Source organism: Lagopus leucura, unplaced genomic scaffold (genome assembly GCF_019238085.1).
Source record: "Lagopus leucura isolate 7727_CA_CO unplaced genomic scaffold, USGS_WTPT01 Super-Scaffold_741, whole genome shotgun sequence".
NCBI lineage: Eukaryota > Metazoa > Chordata > Aves > Galliformes > Phasianidae > Lagopus > Lagopus leucura.
This window is the reverse complement of record NW_024962256.1, coordinates 5,784,738-5,796,332: the sequence shown is the minus strand read 5'-3', so window position 1 is coordinate 5,796,332 and position 11,595 is coordinate 5,784,738. Positions and strand designations below refer to the sequence as shown.

General features: G+C 38.5%; 1 protein-coding gene across 1 annotated transcript; it reads right to left on the bottom strand.

The window, feature by feature from the left end:
• Window positions 1–1,279: 1,279 nt before the first annotated feature.
• Window positions 1,280–11,246, bottom strand: LOC122175781 (pancreatic triacylglycerol lipase-like). Its single transcript, XM_042863722.1, has 13 exons — window positions 11,211–11,246; window positions 10,794–10,842; window positions 10,355–10,509; window positions 10,084–10,209; window positions 8,952–9,086; window positions 8,461–8,569; window positions 8,045–8,164; window positions 7,698–7,817; window positions 6,221–6,336; window positions 5,011–5,140; window positions 3,712–3,823; window positions 2,769–2,936; window positions 1,280–1,550 (listed from the first exon to the last, which is right to left on the bottom strand). The coding sequence occupies exons 1-13, from the start codon at window positions 11,229–11,231 to the stop codon at window positions 1,487–1,489; spliced, it is 1,425 nt and encodes a 474-aa protein (XP_042719656.1). The 5' UTR covers window positions 11,232–11,246; the 3' UTR covers window positions 1,280–1,486.
• Window positions 11,247–11,595: the final 349 nt, after the last annotated feature.

The window sequence follows — 11,595 nt, the reverse complement described above, 5'->3', positions numbered from 1 at the left end:
TGAGAAATTGTCTTAGCATATTAGTTCCCCACACATCTATTTCTCTTTTTCTAATTCGTAAATTTATTCCCTACCATCCTGCATAAAGTAAGCTCTCAGAGATTTATGTTACAGTGATTCTCAAGACAAAACTTGGTTTGTGCTGTGCTCTCAAGGTAACACAATTGAATATTGCCTTTTAATCTGAGCAGGAATCATGGGTGCAATTTACAAAGTTTTTTAAACGTGAAAGTAAGTCTGCGCATCTCCAACTAAAACTGGAAACGCTGAGGGATGTTCTTTTCAGTTGGGTAAAACCAAGGAATGGTTTGTTTCTGACCTAAGGAATTTATTCCAGCTCAGGACAAGGTTATTGAGAGGTCATGCAGAAAGGAGGAGCAGAGGGCCTCAGCCTTGGGGAACCTCAGGAGAAAATCCTTAGAAGAAAGCGACTCAAGGAATAGTGAGTCTCCAGGCTCTTGAAGCTCTGTGTTGTCCATTGAGAGTGGGGTCCCCGCAGCAGGCTGAGGGACCAAAGACTGGATTACTTTGGGGCAGAACTGAATTTGTGAGCTATCTACACTTTAGCTGATAGTGTTTGTCACAGAGATGAGGAGGAAGTGGCTTTCTCATTGCATTCCACATTTTGTAACTTGGCTACTTTGTCGTCTGGCAGTTTTGCTTGAGGTCAAGCGCCAACATATGGCATCTTAGGATAATTTTGTGATTGTTTTGATGATAAGCATTCTAGTGAATTTTCACTAACATTTGAAATCTTATGTACAGATTTCTTAAATTAATTGTTTGGATGCTGTTGTTCAAGCTTAGTTCAGCATTAGTTCAACCAGTTATCCACTGTGTTCACTATCCCATCTCTCACTGCTAATTAAAAATTTTGTCCCCATTTTGTAAACTGCTCACCCTTCTTCCTCTGCTCACGTCTTTATTGCAAACTATTTCAGGCTTAGCCTTCATTTTGGTTAACAACATCAGCTTCCTTAATCCTCTCATCTCTCTCTTCTTACCAGCATGTCTCCTTTCACTTCTGGCACTGCCCAGAAGTCACATACCAGATTCCATTACTTGCCCCCCTTTCTTCCCCTTGTTTGAAATTATCATGAAGCATACCGAAATCAGGAATTTTTTTTCAATAGGCATTAGCTCATTCACTCCTAAAGCTACTCTAAGAATTATGTATTTTACAGGCTTGTCTACAGAGAGACATCCATGGACACAAAACAACCACCAACTCGCAAAACAAAACCCGTACCACCCCCCAAGAAATAAAAACCCTCATATATTATAATTTCCTGGATAATTATTATTTATTTTGATTGATCGTTAGCATGCTAGAGCAAGGAAGGTTTCTTTTTGCATGTCTGCATCTAAAAGATACAATTTATTAATCAGCATGTGAAGCTTCCATTACTGTAACTGTAAAGACTGCAGACTCTGGTCTTTAATGCTTGACCAGCATTTGTTGGCGGCGAGGCTTTGGGCATCCATGTTAGCAAGCAGTAAGGGTTTGCAGAACGTCCTCCCTCACTGTCTCAGAACCACAGAAATTGAATCTGAAGAAAACAAAAACATATGAATGTCTTGAGTTCTTGAGATTTACTGAGATTATACATGGGGATTTTTCTTGCTATCTCAACCAGACTTTTCATTTGACTCAACCACGCTCCCCCAGAAGAACAGAAGGGACTCTAAGCACCTGTTTGAAGTACTACTGCGGGTGGTAGTACTGATGGATGGTATTTACTCTAGTTGGCTGTCCTCCTCCACTTCTAGTTTCTTTTCTTCTTTTTTTGTTTCCCCCTCAGTGTTTGTGCTACCATCACTACCATCCCCAGATGGATGAACACAACTCCACGTGCAAGGGCACGAGTCAATAGAAGAACAAGTGCTTATTTACAGGAATATGCTTGGTCAGCAACATGTTTCCATGAGTAGAAATTACAACTGCTCTACCTCTGCTGAGAGGCAATGCTGCTGGGACGTAATTGTTTTGCTTTGCTTGAAACTATTTCTGTCTGCAATATTGTCTTTTAAGTGATTACATTTAATTGTGCATTTGCATATGGGCCTAGAACATATGCTGTACCCCTTCTTCTAGACACCCAGTCATACATGATAAAGAAAATGAGGGGTTTTGTTTTAAAAAGCCCAAACACACAAGTTACATTGGATCAGTAAAATCTACTTCTATAATCTGAGCATCCAAGCCTTGTTCCACAGAGTCTACAGAAGTATGTTTTAGCTCATATCAATTTGTATTTTGCTTTTTAAGTACAGCTTCCAAATATTTTCTGTATTCACTGAAATGTTAGAAGTATTATTGCCTCTCTGTCTTGTCTAACACAATCTCAATGACCATCGATATTAATGGAAATCTTCTAATTCCCACTGACACTGAATCAGACATCCAAATGCAAGCTCAGACATAGCCATTTCTTGCAGGCAGCAAATAGGAAGTTGGCAAGAATTATGCTGATAATCTAAGCCGGTGCTAATCTTTCTCACCCAAAGGTTTTTACAGGAAATTTACCCTTCTGAAGACTGGAACTAATTTTTCTTCAAAGTTACTTAAGGTAGAGAGTTGAAATAGTAGTGAATGGAATCATGAATGAGCAGTATCTTGAAAGGAAGGAAGTTAAAAGTGTTCCCTAGAGTCTTTTCTTTCCAATGCTTTGAGCACCTTTTCTTGTGCAAATGCATTTGTCCCTCATATAATTTTGTCCTTTGCCCTCACAAATAGCTGCTGGGATTTTCACAGCAGATATACTCACACTTGTCCAGTTTCTCCAACTTGCACTGTGACACTTGAAGCTCCCAGTTTAGGCAGAGTTGGATTTATCACATTGTTGTTCCAAAGAAATTTAACCTTTGTAAGTTCTCCAACGTTGTGTTCTGCATCAACAAAGGCTGTGTAAGTGTTGTCTGGTCGGAGGGTTCCCCTGTGAAAAATAGCGTATTGCATATGTGAGGCTTTCTGGCATTTAATAATTACTAGTCACATCAACTGTTTGGCTGTGGTAGCAAGGTCAGTAGAAAGCTGGTTGTAAGGCACTGTTTCGCTTGTATCATGGTAACAACATTATTCTCTATTCTCCTATGAAATTCATTCAAAAAATTGGAGTTTGTCAGAAGAAAAGGCAGATTGCCTTGTTGTGCTGCAGTCACAGTTTACTATGAAGGTGCAATTACAGGACAGTCCCCATGGAGAAGGCAGAGCTGTGTCTTGCTGCTTATATGAGTAGAGCGTGTTTATATTATTTTGCAAATAAGTGAAATCTCATATAATATAAATTGATTTATCTGATACAGGTTTTGTATTTGGTTGACCAAAAGGATTACCACAAGCTGCTGCCTGATTCTCTACCACAGGTTCTCAAACTTACAGCCCTGTGACTGAGTCAAACGTGTATGGTCTCTTGGGTCACCATGGTTCATAATCTGGCCGCTGATGTCCCATCACATCAATAGAGAAAGCAATTTGAGACTGCACCAAGTTCCAACATTTTAAAATTCAAATGTTTTAAAATTCTGCATGCTTTTCCTTTTTAAAATAAATCCAGAGTGACTGAATTGTCTCTGCATTTACATCAAGGAGCTGTAACAGAGGCTAGAATCTGTTCTGCAAAATGAGACCTAGTTAAAAAGGAAATATTATTAGAAATGAATTAAACATTCTAGAAGATAAGTTTATTTTCCATTGAATGTTGAACTTACTTGACAATCTGATGCTGCCTCGTGTTTCCATTATTGCCATACAGAGCAATATTTACATATCCTGTTACTTTAGAACTTCCAGAGAGTTTCACAGATATTTTGTACCTCCAAACTACACAGAAAAAATACAGTAAGTTGGATAGCACCAAGAGAGAGAAACAGTATCAAAACATCAAAAATGTCAAGTTGGGTTAGATATATATTTTTTCTGTACACCATAGTTAAAAGCAAAAGAAACTATCACTGACTTGTACTTTCAGCTCAAGGCTACATCCCAGGCTGCCTGGACTGGATGGAGTTAACATAACGCTGTCATACATGGGGCTGACAGTTTTTCATTGAGTTACAACCATACACCAATGAGTCAGATCTGTCATTATTTATTATGTCTTACTATGATCAACATGAGCAATGGGCAGACATTTGTACTACTTTCTGGAAGAGAAAAAAGAAAAGAGAAAGAAAAAAGAAACACACAAAACTAAGGAACTAATAAAAACACTAGCTTGTACTGTGGTAAATAAACATAGCCCTGAGAATTTGACCCCAAATGTTGTTATGTATAGTGAAGCTGAAAAGAAAGAAGTGCTGGGAATCAAATGCTGATCCATACTGTAAAATAAGCTCAAAAAAAATATCTGATATGCTCACTCTTATGAGTGGGAACTTTCTTTTAGCCTGCAACTAACAAAAGTAGCTCTTCTCCCTCCAATTCTTCTTTACAAAGGTGAAGCAAAAGACATTTTAAGAGACATTTAGAATAACTTATGTTATAAAGGAAGTAATTTTGTCCATCCGTTTCTGAAAACAGGTTGCTCTTAACCCTGCCCATGGCAGGGGGTTTAAAACTAGATGATCTTTGAAGTCCCTCCCAACTCAAGCCGTTCTGTGATTCTATGGCCTTTGACAAATGGAGTTCTGACTGCCTCCAAAGTTGGAGATTTCACATCTTCTCCAGGCCTCTCTTTCTGCCTATAACCACTGCCATGGTCACAGACACTTTAAATATTTAATAAGATATTTCTGTGACTAATGTGCATTGCCTATCATCCTTCCTGCATGTACCTTGTAGTGTAGCCCAGCAAACATCAACTTCTACTTGGCTCTACAGTCTGACATCTTTCAGACCAACTGGTGTGCACAAATATCGTTAGTTTTGGAAGAGAAGAGGGCAAAAGGCCCAAAAGACTGAAGAGCCATTTGCACTGCTCTGAGGTCATTTGTTAAAATTAACTGTGAAATGTGAAAGACAAAGCATTTTTACAAGGAGTAGTAGCAATGGAAACAATCAAAACTCACGAGGAAAATCTTTGGCTTCTCCAGTATTCAGGTAAAGTTTCACAGTAGAACCTGAAATTTTCCCTTTGTATTTATCTGCATAGTGACCCATGTTTGGGCATCCGTCACTTGGGCACGGGAAGCAGCCTTCCTAGTGAAATGAAATACACGCATTAACAAAGTCATCCAGACAGCCCAGAGAAATTATTAGCGATAACGCTTATTTTTAACTGGTCATGAATCACAGCAACCATGAGTTTCAAGGAACCGTTTATGTGACTAGAGAAAGACTGTGTAAGCTAGTTAGATTTCTGAAAGGCTCTGATTTGTCAGGACTCCATGTCTTTTCTCATGCCATCTAGCTCATTCCAGCTGCACAAGTGATATCCTTGAGTATTCTTGAAGAGGAACATGGAGAAGGAGGAGTCTCTCTCTCAGCAGCAGATGAGAAGGATTACCTCCAAACTGGTTCAAGAAAGGCTTTGTACTGAAAACAAAGCTCGTTTTGTCCTGAAAGCAGCTTTGTATCCTTGTGATAGAAACAGGTTTTTGCCTTCTCCCAGAGTCATCTGAAAAGCCTCTATCATCTACTCAGAATGTATGGAGATCAATTTTATTCCTTTTATATACCTTTATATATTCCTTGCTCTGCTTTCTTCTTTCTCTGCTGCCTGCGGGATATGATGAGCCTATTGCCTCACTGCCACATTCAGGTAGTTCAGTATCACCCATTCTGACACAGAGAAGGGTTCCCTGCCCTTGGTCCACAACTAATGTGCTTTGTCCTTGTAGCCATCTTAAGTCACCAAAGTACTTCCACCATAGACTGACCCCATCAGGGCCATTACATATTATTATAATTCTTGTTATTTTGAAAGCTTATCTACTATAGTATGAGATCCCTCTTGCTGCTCTTTAACAGATAGACATGCTGATCCTTGGGGCAGGCTCTCCTTCCTATCTGTTCCCTGTTTGATGCACCAGAGTAGGCTTGGGGAGCCACACCAGTTCCAGTAATACCTTAGGGCAGCAGTAGTGTACCAGGGCTATCCCTGGTTCGTTGTTATCTTTTCCTACTTTAGCTCGTGTCACCTAAGCCACTGTAAGGTGTCTGTCACTTATCTTACATGTGCACCCATTGGGTAAAAGCTAGTGTAAATAGAGTTTCAGATGTATTGACAAGTGCACTGCTTTTGAAACGGCCCATGGTGAGGCATTGAAACATACTTACTTGAAAAGCATCGTATGAACTGCAAGTATAGCCCAGAAATCCATCAGGGTAGACAATACTGTCAGAGTAGTACTTGTAGCTGCGCAGGTGATTGCAGGCCACAAAGTCCCTAGTTCCTGTGAAAAGATGCTCTCAGGTTAGTTCTCATTTCTGTTGAAAGAGACCCACGTTGTGCTTGCTGTGCTGTTGGAATGGGTCATTCCTCCTCAGAAGCCTCATTGCTACTCTTGAAGCTGTGAACTTGAGATGTGAACCTTGCTGTTGAAATGAGTTGATGATCTGAAGAAAGTTATTGATCCAGCAGGTGCAAGGTGTGAATCTGGAATGCTTTGCAAGGACTGAGCTGGCAGTCCAGGCCCTCTTCCCTCTCCCAGGAAGTAAGCAGACCAGGTTTCACAATAGAAACAAGAGCTGCATAAAGCAGATCTTTTGTAGGCAGTGCTGTATTACTGTAACAAAAGAAAAACAAATGCCAACATCTAACAGTGAACTCCCTAGGACAGTGCTGGTTTACTCCACCTGAGAAATTATTGTTATTTGAAGGTATTTAAAGAAGAGAAACTCTTAAAATAATGAAAACTTTCCTTTTGTTGCTGTTTTTTTTTCTTTTTTCTTTTCCTGAATTTAGGTTCAAAAAAAGAAGATATACAACACCTATTTCTTTGTTCTTTAACTCCCTATTACTGATACCAAGTTTACTCTTTGGAGAAAAAAAAAAAAAAAGAAAGAAAAAAAGCTTCCAGCTGCTTTGAATAAAACCTAGAGAAAAAGGCCAGGTATCACAAATAAGTTGATGGGTTTCGAGAATTCAAGGTGTTTGCAGCCATGTAAATCTTGGATCATGCACTGAAAGGTTTCTAGAGGTGAATTATTTTTTTCTTTTTAAATGTTCTGTTATGTGCAGTTTAAGCTTATACTATAAAAAAATTTTAAATAGATTTTTAAAAAATTAAATCTGTAGGAAACAACAACTAAAAGCGTATTAGGGTCGCCACTTGCCAATCTTTTTCGGTGACTGAAAATAGACACAATTACGCTGCTTCAGTGCAACCCAGATTTGTAATAGCTAACTAAAAAAATTATAATTAAATGCACTGCTCTACTGAAGAATTGCAGCTGAAGATCCCAAACCAGAAGTGGGAGTCTTAAAGTTCCTTTCCACCAACAAAGATGTATGTGTTGTTACAGACCCTGCACAATTTTTAGGAAGGGTTAAGTAGTGTTTGTTTCTACTTCTAAGTACTTTAAAGGAGATTTCCAGATCAAACCCTTTGTCTTATTTGTTATTTGATCCCTGCATGACAATAATTATAGGAAAGTGGTATGTTTGAACATGCTGGTTTTCACTGCACTGGGTATTTGTCATTGATGGTGCATACATGAAAAGTTAATACAAAACACCTGAGTGAAGGAATGCTAAGTCAGTACACTTTGAAGCTGATCTTCCTCTGAATTTGTAATGTAATCACCATCTCACCTTCCCAGATGCCATCAAGATCTACAATCTGCGAAATAGGATTCTTATCACAGCCTGGCATTTCCACTCCTCCGTTTGGATAGAAGTCAAGATGTCCTATTGCTTCAGCCATTCCCAAACCTGGAGTATTTAAAGTGGAGGTAAATACATTTAACATTTGTCTTCTCTCATACGCTTCTCATACAGTTCTTCAAACTGTTGGCTTAAGTTTATCTTAAGTTCTCAGTAACTGTAATGGTATGTTTTTCTGCCTGTGCACTAATCAACACACCAGAGTCTTGATCACGACTCTCAAGTGCACAGAGCACAGATGATGAGGTCCTAATACAGTAAAGCAGAACGCTTACCTAAGTTGGGAATTAGGGGAGCTGTATCTGTGTGGATAACATCAACAAACTCTGCATCGGTTGTATCCAGCCTGACTTCAATTGGAGTATCTTGAAAATAAGGTTGGGCAGGGTCCAGTCCTGAAAGAAAAATGTTTGTATCATGTATGGAAGAAAAGATCTAGATGTGTTATATAAAATAACATTAAGATTGTATACAGTAAGTGTAGGAGTGCAGGAGAAGTTATTTTTTTTTTTTTAATAACACCCAATAACTGTAGCTACAGCTGCTTCTGACTGTACATTCATTATTTATAGCAATTAATTAAAGCTCATTCATAGCAATGACAGTGGAATGTTGCTGCATTACAGCATTGCTCCTGTGCTGTTCGTTAAGCAATGGTGTCTTTAGTACGGGACTCAGATCCCTTCCTTACCAGTTATTCTTCCAATCCCTGGCCTCCTCTTGCCAGCCTCTCCTGCCACGTGTGCACCAAGGCTGTGACCAATGATGTGGACATCAGCTGCAGAGTATGAATATTCATCCTGAAAAATTAATATTTAGAAAATAATTTATTACTTCAGTTTCTATCAACAACAGAGAGAGTTAAAAATGGGCTGAAAACTCTTATAGGCTCCTATAGGGTTTTGGTACATTTTTGCCAGTATAAATACTTAAATCTAAAATACAGATATTAACATCCATGGAATAACTGTTCAGCTATCTTGGAGAACTTCAGTCCTCTAAGTCGACTAACCCTTCTGTTATCACATAGTTCTCCAACTCAGAAATAAGTCTGTTGTTTCCAGCAGAACTTCCAAAAATATCACTAAGTAGAAAAAAAATAATGTTGCTGGTTACATTCACATTCATGAAAGTTTCCAGATCAGCTTTATATATTTAGTTATATAATGAGGAGATTCTTACTATGAGCACGTTGACGAAATATGCAATTTCGGCGCCTACAACACGGACGTTGTTCGATGCCTGAGAGTATGTACATCTTGCCCCTTTTTTCCAGCTTACAGCAATACAGTTCACATCTTCCACTGTAAGCATTCTCTGTTTTGTAAAAACAATGAAAATAATAACAATAATAATAAAATAGTTAAAAAAAGACATAAAAATAGTCCCACAGAAGTACAATCTGAAATGGACTCACAGTGCTTAATACAGCCAAATTCATAAATGCTGCATGAATACATTTGGGAACATTTTAAGAATCAAAACAGCAAGTTATTAAAAGATCAGTCTATTTCTGTTAGTTGGAACAAAGTATGAACAAGTCCAACAGTCAATCCTACATGTCCTTAAAATGATAATCAACATAGATATTTTCCATCAAGAAGCTGTCAAATAAATTTAATTTCTTTTGAGCTAGTAAAAAAGAGAAGCAGGCAATAGGGATGCAATAAATGTGAAATACTTGATTTTAGTGGAATTTAACTATATTCCTTATAATTTTCTTTTAAGTAAATTAGGAATATATAATTTAAAGAAAATTGAAGTTGTGTGAATACTTAAATAAAAGCATTGTCCATATAGTTCATGTGCCATGAACTGCTATTTTGCTTTGTGTGCTGTATGACTAGCAGCTTTCTTTAGCAGCTGCAATGGAAATCATGTTTAGAGGATTTGAGAAGGCCACAAATTTGAATTGCAGCCCTGTTTTGGAGAAAAATGAAGAAACAACTTGAGGAACTATAGAGTCAGTGCAAAAATTGATAGAAAGCAAAGAGCTCCAGATTTGAGCTGTTTTGAGCAGGAAAAAGACACTCGCTGAGCCAAATCCTGTTGTCACTCACCTCACTAAAGTGAAGAATTTCATGCATTTCCCCTAATGTTTTTCCCCAACGTACTTATTGTAAATAAGTAAAATAAACAACTTATTTTCAAATTATTAGCAACTGAAATATGTCCCCTTTTTTCCCTTTCTTATCACTAGGAGTAGTATGAAATATAGTGATTAGAAATAGAGAAAGCAAACAATGTACAGCAATACATTTATAAATACCAACTGAGGAACTTCCTAGAGACAGGATTTCCCTGCGGTACGTACCTGGCACAGGTCTGCGGTCCAGCCTTCTTCTCCTTCATCTGTAAATCCATGAACAACAAATCTCGTCTTCCTGCTTGTTTTGAAGTTTGAGCTCCCAATTGTTGCAGAGTTAACTGCAGATATCTCCTGTTGTGGATGTCCAGTTATTAAAATTTTAAAACTCTTTTCTGTAAAGAGTGCATCAAAATTGTGCAGAGCTGAACTCTGTTCATTTGTACAGACATGTAAAAGTTTTGTAATTTACCAATATTTAAACCACATCAGTTCTTACCTGATATTTATTACCATTTTCTACTGTGTGAAGGAAGAACTGGGTGCCTATCTTATCTGGGCTCCAGGGTAATACATAAATTGGTCTCTGTGTAGTTCCAGACCATGGTTTATCATTTGTGAAACATCCCACTCTGTCATAGCAAACTTCAGAGCCTGTAGCATACAGATCAGACCAAGAATATTTGAATGAGTAAAGAGCAGACTAGTAGTCATAACATACAGACTCTTTTCTCTAGACATCTCTCGGCCTGTTGAGAATTCTCCAGTTTAAATAGTGCAAAGTCCAGCTGTTGCCTTGTCTCAGCTCTCAAAATCAACAGTTTTCACCAAGGAAGAAGCCACCCCGTTGCTCACCCGTTCTGTGTGAGTGCAGAAAAATATCTCACAAAGTCAAGCATCATAGAAAGGCTTTATAAACAATAACCCCATATACTTACCCCTGACTGTGCAGAGAAGAAGTAGCGAGAATATCCCAATTCGAAGCATCTAGAACAGCAGGAAAAAGAAGCAGCTAGGATTTGCAAACCTGCTTGATTACCAAGCCCACCTGTCTTTCTGGTGCTGATTTTTCTTATGGTGAAAAGGGTCCTGACCTTTCTTTCCTGCAGCCTATCCCTATGACTGCCACACAAGACATGTGAGTCAGCTTTATGTTACCTGGCTCCAGCAAAGCTTATGGTGCTGCAAAATCTGCTAGTGGCTTAGCTCAAGACCAGAATGATTTCTGTCCTGCTACTAAGTTGCATGCCTGCTAATTTAGAACTAACATAAGGACACCTACGTGTGCTACCATTCCCCTTTAAGCCATTCACCTGACAAGACAAAAGGATTGCCACCAAACCTGAACTACTTACTGTGCAGTGTAGGAAGTTCATGCTGTAATGGGCAAACTTTGCATGTACTTTATACTTTGCTGTATCCTTGGAAATGTTCCTAGAAAGATAGTAAAATTTGTTTATTTCAGATTATAGTTTATATCTAAACTGGAAAATGTCTTTAGGGCTGATTTATCTCTGAAGTGTAAAACTGACGTACGTAGATTTCTTGACTTGATGTGCTGGACCCAGAATGAGACTGTTGCTCCAGGTGTAGGGCAATTCACAAGCAGTAATTTATGTTGTGAAGAACTGGATTCTCTTAGCTGGGAAGGCTTTTGTTTTTAGTGTTGTGTAGCTGGGATGTGGGGGTCTCCTAGGTGATAAGTTTTTAAGACTGCTTCTCTAACCCACATCAAGTGGT